Below are 18,832 nucleotides of genomic sequence, written 5' to 3' on the forward strand. Positions count from 1 at the left end.
ACTCACTTCATGCATACTGTTTCACAACCATGTATGTTCTTTTATGCAACTGCAGATGACTGTGACATGCAAAGGCCTTACCACACTGTTTACATTCATAGGGTTTCTCTCCAGTATGTGTTCTTTGATGTATCTAAAGAGTATTGTGTTGACCAAAGGCCTTACCACACTGACTACATGCATAGGGTTTCTCTCCAGTATATGTTTGTTCTTTGATGTGTCTGAAGATTACTGTGTTGAGCAAAGGCTTTACCCACACTGACTACATTCATAGGGTTTCTCTCCAGTATGTGTTCTTTTATGCAATTGAAGATGACCGTGATGAGCAAACGCTTTACCACACTGTTTATATTCAAAGGGTTTCTTTCTAGTATGTGTTCTTTCATGTATCTGAAGAGTACTGTGTTGACCAGAGGCCTTACCACACTGACTACATGCATTGGGTTTCTCTCCAGTATGTATTCGTTTATGCTTTTGAAGAGTACTGTTTTCAGCAAAGGCCTTACCACAGTGATTACATTCATAGCGTTTCTCTCCAGTATGTGTCCTTTTATGCCTTTGAAGTTGACTATGACTTGCAAAGCCCTTGCCACAATGATTATATTCATAGGGTTTCTATCCAGTATGTGATCTTTTATGCCTTTGGAGATTACAGTGTTGAGCAAAGGCCTTACCACACTGACTACATACATAGGGTTTCTCTCCAGTATGTGTTCTTTTGTGCAATTGAAGATGATTGTGACGTGCAAAGGCCTTACCACACTTATTACATGCATAGGGTTTCTCTCCAGTATGTGTTCTTTTATGGTTTTGAAGAGCACAGTGGTGAGCAAAGGCCTTACCACACTGACTACAGGCATAGGGTTTCTCTCCAGTATGTGTTCTTTTATGCATTTGAAGAGTCCCGTGATGAGCAAAGGCCTTACCACACTGACTACAGGCATAGGGTTTCTCTCCAGTATGTGTTCTTTTATGTGTTTGAAGAGTACCGTGATGAGCAAAGGCCTTACCACACTGATTACATGCATAGGGTTTCTCTCCAGTATGTGTTCTTTTGTGTAATTGAAGATGATCGTGACGTGCAAAGGCCTTACCACACTGACTACAGGCATATGATTTCTCTCCAGTATGTGTTCTTTTATGGTTTTGAAGAGCACAGTGGTGAGCAAAGGCCTTACCACACTGACTACAGGCATAGGGTTTCTCTCCAGTATGTGTTCTTTTATGCGTTTGAAGAGTACCGTGATGAGCAAAGGCCTTACCACACTGACTACAGGCATAGGGTTTCTCTCCAGTATGTGTTCTTTCATGTGTTTGAAGAGCACTGTGTTGAGTAAAGACCTTACCACACTGATTACATGCATAGGGTTTCTCTCCAGTATGTGTTCTTTTATGCAATTGAAGATGATCGTGACGTGCAAAGGCCTTACCACACTGACTACAGGCATATGATTTCTCTCCAGTATGTGTTCTTTCATGTATTTGAAGAGCACTGTGGTGAGCAAAGGCCTTACCACACTGATTACATATAAAGGGTTTCTCTCCAGTATGTGTTATTTTATGTAATTGAATATTACAGGGCTGTGCAAATGCTTTACCACACTGATTACATTCACAGGGTTTCTCTTCAGTATGTATTCTTTTGTGCATTTGAAGAGCATTGTGATGAACCAAGGCTTTATGACACAGATTAGATTCATTCTCAATATCATGTTTTCTTCTATTCCTCTGAAGCTGACTATCATATGCCAAGGCTATAACACATGAAGGATGCACTGAAAGTTTCTTTCCAGAATTATTTCTTTCAATCCTGCAAGCATAATTGGAACATATGAAAGCTTTACCACATTCAATACACTCTTGAACCTACATATCTCTATGTATTACTTTTATAATTTAGTTCAATTGTAAACAGAAATCAGATATTAAAGTTTTATAACGGTTTAAACTCATGCTTTCTTCTTTAATTAAGGGTTGTTTTGCATTTTTAAGACACCTGTCATGGTAAATTCCTTTATTATGTGGTTTGCCTTTTCACATTTACAGAAACATTTTTCTATTTGACATATTTCTCATATTTGAAGAGAACTGGATAACCTCAGAACAACTTTATTACATTCATAAACTGTCCTATACTATGAATCATACTACATTCGCTAACTGAACCAGGACAATCAGAAGTAGTTGCACAATTATAGAACTCATGTGGCTTCTCTGTACTGTGAGTTTGTTTATGTATTAACAGTAATGTGTGAAAACCAATTATATATATAGTTAAATCAATTTCAGCAAGGGTACTCAACATGGGAACAAAAGCTTTCTTCTAATTGTTTATAGGGAGAGGTATGTTGCATTTTCCCATATTCCTATGCTCATAGGCTTGTATCAAGAGTAATATGTGGTATACCCAGTAAAGGAAGAATCACAAACAAAAAATTTCCACAGTGAGTTATCACGGCGTGACTTTCTGTTCCTCGTAGATGTGTGGTAGAGGTATTAAAGTTTCTTCACAACAACTGCCACTTAACTCTAACTGCTTCTGTCACCAATCTTAATATAGTAATAAGAAGTATATGAGTAATACAACATTTACTATGTGCTCTCGGTTTAGTAGAAAGTCTTGCAGATATACTTATCATCACTTCAATGTATACACATTTTGTCTTATGAGTAGCAAGAAATAAATAGATTGGCAGAACTACAGCACAGCTCTCATGGTGCTATGATTCAAATGGTGATATCTGTTTAGCCATTTCTCACTTGTCTTTTTACTTAAAAGAATGCCTGAAAATGCAATTCACCTACATGAAATTGTATATGGATTTTTCAGAAGTTAATAATCATAAATGCACTTAAAGCTGTGCTTATTCACACTGTTGCTTTTATTTAAATCTTCTAGGACACATTATCATTTCATCAGAGGCTCTTTGTTTTCAGCATGCACAAGAAAATTACCTTTCATGTCTTTTAGTATGTTGACAATGTTCTTTACTATTATGTTCTTCCCAAATGTATCCTAAAATGCAGTACCAGAAAATGTATGTTATAATATTGAATACTGTGCAACATTTAAGTAGCTATTTTAAGTAAACCTTAGAACCATGCCTGCTTCATTCACCTCATTCTTCTTCTCCTTTCTAAATCAAATTATTGAAGAACATTATTAAACAAGGAAAAGTTGCCCTTTATTTTGAAATATGAAGGAAATTCATTTTTACCTATAGTAGTGAGGTTCTTGTAGGTCTCCAGCATCACATCTTTGTAGAGATTCTTCTGGGAAGGATCCAGCAAATTCCACTCTTCCTCAGTGAAGTTGATATGTACATCATCATAGGTCACTGTCTTCTAAAATATGCCATATATGATAGTGACATGATAGTGACAACATTGTAAATGAATACTTCTTTGATAGTATAGTCATATAATTCTGGTGTTCCCTAATCATATTACAAGACATAGACAGTCACGTTAGAAGGACATTGAATAGGAGAGTCTTCTCTGTCATTTCTGTACTCTTTGAATGAGATATCACCTTACAAGAGAAATATCTAATAGCAGAGAGAAACAAGGACACAGATCAACAGTTCATAGTACAAATGAGAAATTTTTATGAAGATTAACTAACTACAAATAGAAAAATAATTTGTACACATGGGGTGTATTGACTCATGCCTTTAAGCTCAGACCTTCAAAAGCAGAGTCAGGTATATTTTTCTCTGAGTTAAATGCCAGACATGTCTATGCAATGAGGTCCAGGACAGGTGGAAGTACATAGTAAGACCCTATCATCCAGGAAGTGGTGATGAGGCATGCCTTTAATCCCAGCAATCAGGAGGCAGAGGCAGGTGGGTGTCTGTGAGTTTGAGGCCAGCCTGTTCTATAAGTGCTAGTTCTAGGACAGGCTCCAAAGCTACAGAGAAACCCTGTCTCAAAAATCAAATAAACAACAAACAAACAAAAAGACACTGTCTCCTTTGCAAAGATCAGTGAATCAAGCAAGAAGAATAGAGGAACTCAGAGGTTTTTACTGGAGTTCCTACAAAGAAGTATGCATTCACTCCACTTCTCTATTTATCTTCCAAACATGTGCCCTAATTTAAACTGTAATGCCAATAACATTTTACAAATAGAGATTTATGTTTAAAACAGTTACAAATGGACAGATGAAAACATCAGCAATATAAATCTTGGGCTTAAGTAATAAACCTAGACTGGGAGAGAGATGACTGAGTAGTACCTAGCTTTTGATGGTCCTGAATAGATGTGCCAGAATTGCCAGTACTTATTTGGGGATCATAATATCCATTATTCCAAGTTCACAAACTCTGACATCCTTTGATCATGTTGAGAACCAGGTACCCATGTGGTGCATAGCCATGCCGATGCATCAAATAATTTTATTAATTTTAAAAATATAAAGTAAGCATAACAAGCAGGAAGAAGTTCATGCACCTACAATTCAATGACTCCGAATGCTTTGGCAGTACCAATGTCACGCCTACTGAACGACTTCCAGACCCCAAAATGGGGAAAAAATTCTACTTCTGTCATAGGCAACACAGACCAGAATACCAAAGAGCAAATAGAAACCAAAGAACCAAACCTGCATCCATCAAAGACAAACAGAGATACTGGCACCTAGACCTGCAGTCACCTCAGACCCAGATACCCGACAACAGCACAATAACATAATCAACAACAGACAGAACAATATGTCACTACCATATTCCAACTCTCCTACTACAGCACACCCTGAATATTCAAACACAGTCAAAGTACAATTAAGTTAGATCAACTATGAAGATGTTTTATGTCCTTAAGAAGGAAGTGAATGAATTCTTTAAAAAAGTAGGGGAAAGAAAAATGAAATCTTGGAGAATAATAATAAACCCCTTAAAGAAAGTCAAACAAGCAAACAGTTGACAGAAATGAATATATCAGTTCAAGAAGTAAAAATTGAAATAGAAGCATGAAAAAAATGCAAGCTGAAGGATTTCTGGAGATAAAAAACTAGATAAATGAAAAGGAAAAACTGGCAAATTAAGGTGAAGTCTATCTTATCTTTGTGAGTCTCAACTTTTATATATAATTTACACATACCATAACTAAGGAAAACGTTAACGATATAATAGTTTTCAACTCAATCAAAAAACCCAGGGCATAACATTAGCCTGGAAGGTCTGTGGCAGCAAAAGCAGAGCCTCTTTTCCAAAGTAACAAATTTTGAAGTCAAGATACCTTTAAAGTATGTGTGGGGTTATCATAGCAGCCCCCAAATCAATGTCTCTCTCTGCACTCCAAAAATTCAAAGAAAGCACAATGTGTAACCCAGACTCTGTGTGTATTTTCTATCTTTTCAAGGTCCATTAATTGTATTACTTATTTTTATCTTTAAGAACCTTAGTGTAAATTCCTTTAAAAACCATTTTTAATCCATGACTCTGTCTATATTTATCCTCTCTGTCTTAAGCCCATGGACATTTATCAAATAAACTATCAGAGGCCTTGTTATCTGAATGTTTTTACTGTGTATCTGTAATCCTTTTCTGATGAGGAGTGTTTTTGTAATTGAAAGCTGCAATTGACTTTCATTTTTGTGCTTTTACAACCCCTCATTTTTAACTTTCTTAGGGTTTATGTGGATTTAGTTGCCAAACATTTGGTGTCCTAATGTAAATGGGGACTACACTTTCAACTTCTGGCTGCCTAGACCCAAATAATAACACACAAACTATATAATTACATCAGCATTTTTAAAATGGTTAAGGCATATTCCTAGCTAGATTTCACATGTTCCGTTCATCCATTTCTATTCATCTATGTATCATCATGAGGTTGTGGCTTACACGTAATGATTTGGGATATTTCTATCACCTTCAGTGAATACGTGGCATCTCTTTGATCTTCCCAAATAGTACACCAACCAGTCTTGTCTGTCTTCATTAAAAAAAAAGTAACAAATGCTGGAAAGTAATGAAATTGCTCTCCAACTACAATCAGGTCCTTTTTCATAATTGGGACTCCACAGTCCTATTTTCCTGTGCAGTGCACACTCAAAACTGTTGCTTCTATTCTGGACTGAGGTAGAAACCACTCTCCACATGCAAATCTTCTTCCTTTTCCTTTACCTGCAATGGATATTCAGTTTTATAACTCCAATTTATAACTTTGAAACTGGTGGTAGAATCATTTATTTTAAGATTTTAAAGGTGTAATGTAGGACAAGGTCATTGCTCAGGCGAAGAGAAGACAGGGAACAAATCCTCTTATGTCAAGATAAGATAGATAGTGTCAAAGAAATTTCTGAAATACAGTAGAGTTGGTACTAGAATTAATATGACTTCCTAGGAAGAAATCACTCCACATGTTAGAGCGATTAATAAAGAAAAAATCATTTAATAATATTCACATACATCTCTAACTAATGCTCAAAGAGGACCCAGGCTAGAATAATTTTTTTTGCATTTCACATATTTTCTTATCCTTATGTCTTTCAGGTTCAGGCTCCACACTCTGAACAATTTAAATAGGGGTGGAAGGCTACAAGTCTACCCACCTGGACAGATGGAAGACTTACACAGTAAAGTCTTCCCAGCATTATTTCTTACATAAACCAGTGACCTTAAACAGTAAGACCATCTTCAGTGACAGGATCATGAGATGTCAGACTTTTCTTCCATTTTTACAAGTTTTTCATTAGCCTCTTAAATGAGTTGATGGCCCTGATTTTGGTACATTTCTATCCAGATTTACAAGATGGAGATTCCAGGGGATGTGAAGGATAGGAAAAGTATAAGGCAGAAAAGATAAAAACAGACTAGGGAAGTTTTGCACAAGCTATGTCTCAAGTCAAGTAAATTTCCTAAGAAGAATAGATTTGGGCTGAAGCGATGGCTCAGTGGTTAACAGTATTGACTTCTCCTTGAGAGGACCTGGGTTCAATTCCCAGTACCCACATGACAGCTCCTAAATATCTGTATATCCAGTTTTATGAGATCTGATACCTACACACCAACACATATAAAATAAGATAGAATAACTCATAAAATATCCAGTATTTATACTGGCCGAGAACTAAACTTGGGGCTCTTTCATATTGACTTTCAGTCCTCTCAGTCTGTTTTATGTTTCTGTCTTCATTTCTCTTAATCTAACATTTCCTCAGCCTCAGCATCCCTTCCCAGGGAACCCCCAGATTAATTCTGTTGGACAGACCATATGGGGTATCCAACTATGCTTGAACAAAATTTACTGCAGTTTCTGTACGATGTTGTTTTGATACAAGGAATTACTTTGCATATTCTATCCATAAATTAAGAGCTTACCTAGATAGAGCCTTATACATTAGGGCACCTTGTTAAGACTTAAATGTAGGGGCTGGAGAGATGGCTCAGTGGTTAAGAGCATTGCCTGCTCTTCCAAAGGTCCTGAGTTCAATTCCCAGCAACCACATGGTGGCTCACAACCATCTGTAAAGAGGTCTGGCGCCCTCTTCTGGCCTTCAGGAATACAGAAAGAATATTGTATACATAATAAATAAATAAATATTTAAAAAAAAAGACTTAAATGTAAAGCAAGGGCCTTCTCTTTAGCTGTGTAAAATCCTTGAAAATCTCTCTTGCTTTCACTACTGGACAGCCATCTGAAACAACCTAGTGCATTTTTCCTCAACAAAATATAGATTTATTTCATTCTTTATATGTGTCTTTTGCACTGTAGATTTGAAGGAGTCAGCAGTAATAACCATCCATCAGAAATAATATTTTGTCTAAGATATCAGTCCATTAATTTTTAATTCTGCCTTCTTAACTTTCTTGGGACATGGAAAGATTAAGAAAGATTGGGGGCCAAAGTGTCACACAACTGATCTCCAGCAAACTTTTTATGAAGTTTTCTAAGCTCCTGTCCTTACTTAATAGGCCAAAATAAATTAATAATTCCACTAAGAATATGAGAACAATCAGAATTATTATATCTTTATCAGAAACAGAAAATAATGGCAATTTCCAGGATCAATACAGTGTACTTGCCAGGATATCATGAAGACTGCAAGCTATACAGGGAATACAGGATTGTGGTCTCAGACCAAGTGTACTGTTGAACTTCCCTACTTCCTTGACCACTAAGGGATTATTCAGAGAAACACAGATTAGCCTGAATGACGCACTGCTCGAGGGAGTGCATCACCATGTCAGCAACTTAAAAAAGCACACTGTGCCCAAGGAGCCATGGATTTTAATGTGAAATAACTAAGACACATGTCTCTCAGGGTAGATGGGCCAATCCAACTCCTTTTTCCCTGCAGAGCCTTTTGCCCACTAAAATCCTATAACCTTGACCTCCACTGCCTGCCACTACTCTCAACACTCCTGTCTTTCAGGTCCTACAATGACAGTCAGTTAAGCTGTGTAGAGTTTTCTATGACTTTTGACATCTAAAGCCCTGTTAACTTGAAAATTCTTCCACAGTCAATATTCCCAAGTCCATTGCAGCAACAAAACCACTTTTATGATACCATTTTTATTCCAACTTGCTTCTTTGTCCCTGTGATTAAAGTATCTAACCTAAAGCAACTCTGGTAATGGACAGCTTGATTTGTTTGTTACCCCTAAGTCAGAATCCACCACTGTGGGAGCTTAGGATAGGAACTCAAGTTAATCACTGGAGGCAAAACCTTTTGAACCATTGTTTCCTGATTTTTGGGCTGGAGAGATGGCTCAGAGGTTAAGAGCATTGTTTGCTCTTCCTAAGATCCTGAGTTCAATTCCCCGCAACCACATGGTGGCTCACAACCATCTGTAATGAGGTCTGGTGCCCTCTTCTGGCCTGCAGACATACACGCAGACAGAATATTGTATACATAATACATAAATAAACAAATAAATAAATGTATTTCCTGGTTTTCTCTTGTGCTTTGTCACTGCTTTGTGCTCAGGTAGACCCCTTAATCAGACCAGGCCCACGTGCTTAGAGACATTGGCAACTCAGTGGAAGAGTCTTCTTCCAACATCAGTCATCAATCAACATAATCACTTTCAGAAAGAAATTTAACCACACACTCAATTGATAATTCCTCAGATGACCCTAGCCTTTGTCTTGTTGCTGCTGAGGCAGAGAAAGTATTGTATGAGAATGTTTTTAAAGAACCAAAAATATAATGTATTATTCCTGTCAATCACTTAAGCAGCACCTAACCATGAGGATAACAAAAAATGGAAAACACAGATTGCCAGAAAATGGAAAGAGATAAGGATCTAAGATCAAGAAGAGAAAACTAAAACTGTCACTCCATAGAAACTATTCAAAACAAAAACTTAAGGAACTGATAGCACAGGAAATATTCTGAATACAAATTGATGAAGGTCCATTATTTTTGAAATTTTAATGATATAATTAGATTATTGTCCATAAAATCAACATAGATGGCACCAATGCCAAAACAAGACTCAAAGACAGATCTATGAATATATGTTATGGTCCCTTAAACAAGAACTACAAGATTCTAGTCAAAATCAAATTCCAGAAAATCACTGGCCATCACTCATCCTGTACACCCCAGTTCTCTTTTTTACTAATAATAGAAAAAGGGTTGGGTAAGGAGGGCTATTCCACCAAAATTCACTTGACACCTTCTGATATTTTTGCTTTGTGGAAATAGTTTTGATTACTAAAAGGATCTCATTCTCTTATGATAAAGAAAATGTTGTCTGTTAGGATCACTTAGACACCATATCATTTCCTACAATTGGTGATTGCCTCTAAGTCTGTATCAGAGTGAGGAACTATAAACTTTTCAAATGAAATTTCAAGAGAACAGATTTTGAAAGAATCACTGTACATGTGAAGTAACTTGCTTTTACTCTGACTACTTTATAAATCATAATTTTGAAAACAAGGTTATTCCTATTTTTTGAGTATGTTTGTGCATGAGACAAAATGCCTGTGATATACAAAACAATGATTGTCAGATCTCTTGGATTGGGAATAGTAGAGATTTGTTAACCTGCAAACTTGAATGTAGGTTTAAACTCAGGTAATCAACAGGGAAAAAAATATGTGCTGAGCCACTGGGCAAGATGCATAATAAATTTCATCAAATAATCCAAGTCTTTCTCAGATTAATAAATAACAAGAAAAACAAAACATAAATAAAGAAGTAAAGCCGGGCGGTGGTGGCCCACACCTTTAATCCCAGCACTCAGGAGGCAGAGGCAGATGGATCTCAGTAAGTTTGAGACCAGCCTGGTCTACAAGAGCTAATTCCAGGACAGGCTCCAAAACCACAGAGAAACCCTGTCTGAAATACCAAAAAAATGTAAGGAAATGAGGCAGGCATCTAAGATGAAAAAGGGAATCTGTACAGAAACATCCCCCAAACCTCAAACTTAAGGAACTGATGATGCAAGAAATTTTCTGAATAAAATTGGTGAAGGTCCATCATTTTCAAGAAAGTGAATAATAAATTAATTTCAGTTGTAGATCACAAAAAAATTGTATACACATTGACATAATATGCTTTCTGCATTTTTCACAAAGATCCATCAATCAAGAATGTGTATAATGTTTGTGAAAGAATAAAGGTTTTAAAGAGAAAGAGCTGTGAACAAAAGCAGGAATATGTAGTCAATTTTTAATCAAAAGACCAAAGTAAACTTAGGCAAGGAAAAGTGTGATCTTGGTCAATGCTACCCAGCTATCTTTGGTTATATGTGTACAGAAATTAAATAAACATAAACTGTTCAACTTTCACAAAGATATCTCAAAGTGATCCTTAAACTGTTGTTTCTGACCCCCAGTTACTGATCTGTCTTCTGAGATGCAGCCACATGATATAGATGTTCTCTTTGCAAATACAGAATATCTCTTGTTACAGCTCCCCAGATCCTTGTGCTATCTTCTGGTTGAAGGGAAACACAGTCCCACTGATGTCCAATCCCAAAACAACCTAAAGAATGATTTAAAATCTGCTTCCTGCTACATGCCATATGGCAGATTTGGTGGATTGTGCCCTATCTACCTGGCTAACACAATGCACACCTGAGAAATCTCTGCACATCAGAAACTCCTTTAGTCCCCTGGTAAGCTTCACTGGATCACACCATTGTGGCATGTGGCAGAATCACATTAACAGAATTCTACTCAAGTTTTGCTCTACAAGTTCCTAAACAATTTGTAATCTTTAGAACAGAAACCTGAAATTGTAAAGTAGTATTCAGATATTCAATATTCTAGAAATTAGAACTTCAGTTTTCTAATCTCTCTTGACATAGATACAACCAGCATCATATCTTTCCATTCCAGGGCTGCAGAGTCTCCCCTTCCCCACTAAATCTACACACAAGGAGGCTCAGAGAACAAGGGCCACTGCCAGCATGGACCACATGGACCAATATAACTACAGTCTGGCTCATGGTCATTCCAAGTCACAGCAGTAATAATAGTTCAAGAGACCTGGTCTATACACCATCCCCACTCTGCATGGGATAGCTTGTGGTCTTCCTTAAAGCTACCTACTACAGAGGCAAAGGGGAGTCATAGAAAGAACCCACAAACTATCTGGCCCTAGTACTCGTAATTGCCAATGCTTCCCAGAATTCCCTCATTGGCTAGGACCTCCCAGCTGGGACTCACAATATTAGCAGCTCCTCTACTGGAGGATCAAAGATCAAATGACTCAGACAGCACAGCCCTTCCAGTTCTGCCCTCCCAGCCCAGCAGACAGGGTCCCAGTTTAAAAGCTTTGTATATAGCACACATTATTCCACTCTCCTAGAGCACACACATCCGGTTCCTCATTCAAAGTGCAGGGTCCTTTGTGTGCACATTCCATTACACACTCACTTTCCAGTGCAGCCATCACCTTGTCTGAGAGATGCGAAATTTTGGAGAAAATCAGGTCCCATTCATAAAGTAATTACTGTTACTGTGTAACTGTGGTTACTTTGTAACTGTTGTGAAAATGACAGACCATGAATTAGAAAACAATCCAGGCATATTAGGACTTGAAGGCAGCAAAGAGAATGTAAATATGACATAGTTTCCATCTCAAAAATTATTTTGAAAACTTGAAACACACTTTATGGCCATGTGCTCAGAGACTAGGGATTTGTATTCATGCACATTAAATATTTCTCATATATTTTATCTAAAGATGATTGTCTTAATGCAGGAATGTAGAAGTCCTTTTAAGCAGGGCCACAACATTTTATCTAGATCTTCTATTTTAGATGAACTTCTGTAAATAGAGCAATTAGGTTTAAAGATATGGTCATTCCCTTTCCAAGATTCTTTACTGCTCCGGTCTGTGGACTGCAAACAATGGTCAATCAGGTCAATCATAGAACATCTACAATTGATTCCCTGATTCCACATAGCTAATCTCAACTTCTATGGAAGAAGGAAAGCTGTTACCCTCAGTCCAACCTTTTTGTTTCTGCCCTGTGTCTCCACACAGCTTCAAGTTGGTCAAGGAGCTCAACTTTTGCACAGGTCCCTATGCTTCTAACTCCCCAATAAAGCCAGAAAGATCAGCAGACACTCATTAACTACTCTATTTTTTTCATTGACAAACCAAGTTTATACCTGTAAGGAGTTGCAGGACTGTTTTCAGAGCAGTAGGCAGCAGAGGAAAGATTGATTAGGAGTTCAACATGATTCTCAATTACACAGCATGAGGCAAGCCTAAGCTATAGGGCACATTGCTCTACACAGAAATCAATAATCAACATCACTTGAAAGAAATAAAATGCAGCTATTAATGGCTTTGAAATGTTGGAGAACAGAAACAGAAACAAGAGCAGCAATATGCTCAAAGAAAATATCTGAAAATGACACCAATAAGTGATTTTTTTTAAATGACAAAAATACTGCACTTTTAAGATTAAATAAAGCATTCTATATTGACGTTGAAAGAGTAGGCCCTTCTATAAGAGAGGGGATGTCATTAATGAGAAATAGATTGATGGTGCCCATATACATATGTTGGCTGCTGAGATCTGTAACCTGACACATAAGAGTTACTCAATGGCCTGTTTCTCAAATCTCTGAGTTGACATAACTGTGTCAAGCAAGATCAACCGCATCTGCAGAGGATAGTGGCCTAATTGCAAATTCAATGTTCATTGGCTCAAGATGACCTTCCCAATCTGTACACCCACAAATGATCTGCATTCATTCACATGGGATTAAATTAGTAACACATGCTGGGAAATTACAAATTCACTGAACCTACCACAATCAGACCCTTTTTCATAATGGTGGCTTCAATAGTTGATTGCCTCCACTCTTTCCCCTGCAGTGTACACAATAAACTGTTCCTCCTATTGTGGTCTGAAGACAGAAGGAATGCTCCATATGCACATCCTTTACTGTGACTGCATTGGATAGTCAAGTACATGACTCAAATGCATAAGTCTAATACTGTGGGCCGGGCGATGGTGGCACACGCATTTAATCCCAGCACTCAGGAGGCAGAGGCAGGCAGATCTCTCTGAGTTCGAGACCAGCTTGGTCCACAGAGCTAGTTCCAGGACAGGCTTCAAAGCCACAGAGAAGCCCTGTCTCAAAAAACAAAACAAAAAAAAAAAACAAAAAACAAACAAACAAACAAAACCTGTGAGGTTTTAAAGTCATTTTTTTTTTGGTTTTTTGAGACAGGGTTTCGCTGTGGCTTTGGAGCCTGTCCTGGAACTAGCTCTGTAGACCAGGCTGGTCTCGAACTCACAGAGATCCGCCTGCCACTGCCTCCCAGGTGCTGGGATTAAAGGCGTGCGCCACCACCACCTGGCAAAAATAGTTTTTTTGTTTGTTTTTAATGCATTTTTTAATATTCTGTCTGTATGCCTGCAGGCCAGAAGAGGGCACCAAACCCCATTACAGATGGTTGTGAGCCACCATGTGGTTGCTGGGAATTGAATTCAGGACCTTTTTGGAAGAGCAGGCAATGCTCTTAACCTCTGAGCCATCTCTCCAGCCCCTAAAGTCATTTTTTTAGGGGAATTTTGAAAGTGTAGTATACCAAGGACGCCTGAGTCAAATTAAGAATTTGTCTCAGAAACTATTTTTCTAACAGGATGGAAATGCAGCTGTTCTAGAATTAATATGCCTTTCCATTGAGAAATCACTTCATATACTTAGGATATTAATAAAGAAAGACCTCTTTAATGATGGTAGACATCAATCTCTGGCTAATGCTCAAAGATGAGCCAGCTAGACAGATTTCATGTTTGCTGTTGTCCTTAAGCCTCCTTTAGGATTAGGATCTAGGTTACACTTTGAATAATTGAAATAGAAACAGACAACTTGCCAGGCTAGATGTTTATTCAGATAGGAGAGTTACAGAGCAAATATATTTCCAGGATAATTTCTTATGTACACTGGTGACTTGAATCAGCAGGGTCCTGAGTTGAAGGTCATAGGGTCATAGGGGATGACAAATTTAGGAAAAGTAAAATGTGAAAAGTTAAAAATTTAGGGTGGGGTGGTCTTGCAGATGCCTAGTAAGCTTCCTGAGAAAAAACAGCAACTTGCTGGGCATTGATGGCACACACCCTTGCTTAGCCAAGGGACCTCTATGAGTTCAAGGACAGCCGGGTCTACCCAGTGAGTTCCAGGATAGTCAGGACAGTCCAACAGAGAAACACTGTTTCAAAAAATTTTTAAAACATGAGTAAAAGAAGAATAGCATCTTGGATACTTCCAGAGGGGAAATGGAAGGAAATGGGAGAATTATAAGAAGTCAGTAAGGGGGCTGGAGAGATGGCTCAGTGGTTAAGAGCATTGCCTGCTCTTCCAAAGGTCATGAGTTCAATTCCCGGCCACAACATGGTGGCTCACAATAATCTGTAATGAGGTCTGCTGCCCTCTTCTGGTCTGCAGACATACACACAGACAGAATATTGTATACTGTATACATAATAAATAAACAAGTATTTTTGTTTAAAAAAAGAAGTCAGTAAACAATATCATATGAATTTGGGAGAAGGTTAGTCAGACAATTCTACTCAATTGGAACACAGGTTATCTCAAGAACTTTACTAAGAGCACAGTGGCCTGGGAACTGATAACCATAGCTCTACATGGTGAAAGGGTTGGGTTCTTAGGACCTAAAGGAACCCCTCCACAAAGGCCTTGGCACCAGACCATTACTAGCTCTCCAAAGCATATTCCTGGTTTTAGAGAAGAAGATCTGTTTTATTATCAATACATCAGGTCCTTAGGGAAACTCAAAAGGCTTAGCCCCCAGGCTGTTACGAGATCTCCTAGGAACGTCCCTGCTCCCTGCCTGAGGAAGCAAATAAAATCTTTGATTGACCAGGTAACTCCTCAGCACAACAATGTTTCGCATTTAGAATATATGTCACCAGGTGTCCTATTGCCCATCTGGAAGAACTGTGCTTTTCTTAAGAAGAAAACTGGAACTTTAAGGCACATTAGACCTTATGGTTGGTTGGGAACCTGTAATGCCTCCTTGAAAAGCTTGCTAGATATTTTTTTCTTAAATGAGGATGTGCCTGGTGTCTGGCTTTAAATCAGTGCTGGCTTCTCTGTAGCAGTTTGGAGCTAAATATCTGGACAATCCAGTTGAACAAAGTGTGTCCTAGCATCCTAATCTCGAACAGCCCTGATTAAAACACATTTATCTTCTGGGTGATTTAGAGGCAATCCTCCCTCAGCTAAATTCTACTTTGTGAGACCGAACTATTTCCAAGGCATTGGAAAATCCTTTATATCAGCAATTCAACTCTTCTACCTGGCAGCTTAGAAGTGCAGCGCTACCCAACAGGTGAGCTGCCTTGATACCATCCACATAGCTAAATATAAATGGAGATTGTATGTAAAGTTAAATGCAAAGTGCTCAATTTTGAGAAGATACTGGAGAAACTAGGTCTCTCTGAGTATGACGTATTGAAGTTGAGAAGAAAGATGTTTGTACACACAGCACTCTGCTCCCAATTCTCTAAGCAGATTAAGCCGACAGCACTAGGTCTAGGAATTAACAGGACCACATGGGACTTCACGAGGCAGGGAATATGGCAGCAGGTTCCCACACAGATCCCGGGAGGACGAACCATTATGTTTGCCGCACCTCACCCTCCTCCTCCCCATCTGGAGACAGCATTCCCTTGCTCACCATGTTGTGGTTCCCCAAATTGCCAAAGCTCTCAGTTCATCATCTCCCTGCAGCAGGAACTTCACCACAGCACAGGAAACAACAGGCACAAGCTCCTCCACAAAGCCGAGTCTGAAGGCGCGTGACCGGAAGAGCCCTGCACTGTTTCCGACTGACAAGTCACCTGGAGGGCCTGATTGGCTGGTGCTGTCTGAGTAGCAAGAACACTGTCCACAGGGCTACAGTGTGCTTAAAGACACAGCACACTGGTTCCTGGCCATTCCATCCACCTGAGTCATAGATGTTTTCTAGATTGGCCAAGGTTTGCATTTCAATAGCACTTGCTCCTTGCTCCAAATGGAGACACATTCCTAATCTTGCACTCCATAGGAACTTTCCCCTTTTCCTTCAGGACACAATGTGGCTAGCTAGCTTGTACTATGCACTGGGCTATGCTAGGTGGATGCAGTGATTTCTTGTCCTACAGGGGGAAGGGTGCACAGAATATTAACAGCTAAAGATAACTTTAAGGTCACAAAAGATGATTATTCTGTGGCTTCACGCTGAGGTCACATGAGCGGAAGTTACTTTTAACATGGTTTTCACAGGGATTTCACACAACAGAAAAGAGAAAAGGATGAACCAGATCTTAAACAAGATGATTGGTCTTAACCCAAATGATGGCTTGATGATGGCTCCATTGCTTTATGGATTCTATTCCTGAAATTCAAAGCAAATTCCAGGCAAATGAATAATAATAAAAAAGTGTAGTGTTGGGGCTAGAGAGATGGCTCAGAGGTTAAGAGCACTGGCTGCTCTTCCAGAAGTCCTGAGTTCAATTCACAGCAATCACATGGTGGCTCACAACCATCTGTACTGAGATCTGGCACCCTCCTTTGGTGTCTGGGCATTATCGAGGCAGAATGTTGTATGTATAATAAATAATTTTTTTAAAAAATAAAAAGTGTAATGTTCATGGAAATTTGAATACATAGGTAATAATGGAGCTGGGAAGTATGTCTCTATGAGCACTATTGTTAGCCAGCACATCTCTTTCCTTGGTCAGGTAAATAAAATATACAATTGCAGTATTCAAGATTCTCTACATGAGCAGAACAGATAGAATGAATCTCACCATGATTGCAAGAATAGGGCTTATTAGAATGCCTCACAAGCTGTTGTTCAGGTAAATTAAAAATAGTTGTCTACCAATGGTAATTGGAAAAATCCAGGACATTTCTTCATTCCTGAGATGCAGGACTGGTTCAACATATAAAATCTATCAATGTAATCCAGCATATAAATAAACTGAAAGAAAAAAAACCATATGATCATTTCATTAGATGCTGAAAAAGCATTCGACAAAATTTATTTTCAACATCCATTTATGTTAAAAGTCTTGGAGAGATTATGGATACAAGGGTCATACCTAAATATAATAAAAGCTATATACAGCAAGCCGACATCTAACATCAAATTAAATGGAGAGAAACTCAAAGCCATCCCGCTTAACTCAGGAACACGACAAGGCTGTCCACTCTCTCCATACCTCTTCAATATAGTGCTTGAAGTTCTAGCAATAACAATAAGACAACATAATGGGATCAAGGGGATTCGAATTGGAAAGGAAGAAGTTAAACTTTTGTTATTTGCAGATGATATGATAGTGTACATAAGAGACCCCCAAAACTCCACCAAAGAACTTTTACAGCTGATAAACAGCTTTAGTAATGTGGCAGGATACAAGATGAACTCCAAAAAATCAGTTGCCCTCTTATACACAAAGGATATGGAATCAGAGAGGGAAATCAGAGAAGCTTCACGATTCACGATAGCCACAAACAGCATAAAATATCTTGGGGTAAATCTAACCAAGGAAGTGAAAGATCTATTTGACAAGAACTTTAAGGCATTGAAGAAAGAAATTGAAGAGGATACCAAAAAATGGATGGACCTCCCTTGCTCTTGGATTGGGAGGATCAACATAGCAAAAATGGCAATTCTACCAAAGGCAATTTATAGATTCAATGCAATCCCCATCAAGATCCCATCAAAATTCTTCACAGATCTGGAGAGGACAATAATCAACTTTATATGGAAAAACAAAAAACCCAGGATAGCCAAAACAATCCTATAGAATAAAGGATCTTCTGGAGGCATTACCATCCCTGACTTCAAACTCTATTACAGAGCTACAGTGATGAAAACAGTGTGGTACTGGCATAAAAACAGAGAAGTCGACCAATGGAATCGTATAGAAGACCTGGATTTTAACCCACAAACCTATGAACACCTCATTTTTGATAAAGGAGCTAAAAGTATACAATGGAAGAAAGAAAGCATCTTCAACAAATGGTGCTGGCACAACTGGATGTCAACCTGTAGAAGAATGAAAATAGACCCATATCTATCACCGTGCACAAAACTCCAGTCCAAATGGTTTAAAGACCTCAATATCAGCCCGAACACACTGAACATGATAGAAGAGAAAGTGGGAAATACCCTACAACAGACAGGCACAGGAGATCGCTTCCTATGTGTAACCCCAACAGCACAGACATTAAGGGCAACATTGAATAAATGGGACCTACTAAAACTGAGAAGCTTCTGTAAAGCAAAGGACACTGTCACTAAGACACAAAGGCAACCTACTGACTGGGAGAAGATCTTCACCAACCCCGCAACAGACAAAGGTCTGATCTCCAAAATATATAGAGAACT

General features: G+C 38.4%; 1 protein-coding gene across 1 annotated transcript; it reads right to left on the bottom strand.

Moving 5' to 3' along the window:
• Nucleotides 1-615: 615 nt before the first annotated feature.
• On the bottom strand, nt 616-16,224 carry LOC142839758 (uncharacterized). The gene is made up of 4 exons (XM_075956050.1): nt 16,088-16,224; nt 3,219-3,342; nt 2,956-3,016; nt 616-1,492 (listed from the first exon to the last, which is right to left on the bottom strand). Exons 1-4 carry the CDS (start codon nt 16,133-16,135, stop codon nt 616-618), a joined length of 1,110 nt encoding a protein of 369 aa, XP_075812165.1. The 5' UTR covers nt 16,136-16,224.
• Between the last annotated feature and the right edge of the window lie 2,608 nt (nt 16,225-18,832).

This window comes from Microtus pennsylvanicus, chromosome 22 (genome assembly GCF_037038515.1).
Source record: "Microtus pennsylvanicus isolate mMicPen1 chromosome 22, mMicPen1.hap1, whole genome shotgun sequence".
NCBI classification, from domain to species: domain Eukaryota; kingdom Metazoa; phylum Chordata; class Mammalia; order Rodentia; family Cricetidae; genus Microtus; species Microtus pennsylvanicus.

What these genes read in the sequence shown, in the direction of transcription:
- LOC142839758 (XM_075956050.1), bottom strand. Translation starts at nt 16,135, where the DNA reads ATGGTGAGCAAGGGAATGCTGTCTCCAGATGGGGAGGAGGAGGGTGAG. An exon ending in ATGGGGAGGAGGAGGGTGAG is followed by an intron (nt 3,343 to 16,087) that starts GTGCGGCAAACA and finishes ATATTTTAGAAG; the next exon opens with ACAGTGACCTATGATGATGT. An exon ending in CATACTAAAAGACATGAAAG is followed by an intron (nt 1,493 to 2,955) that starts GTAATTTTCTTG and finishes TGCTCACCACAG; the next exon opens with TGCTCTTCAAATACATGAAA.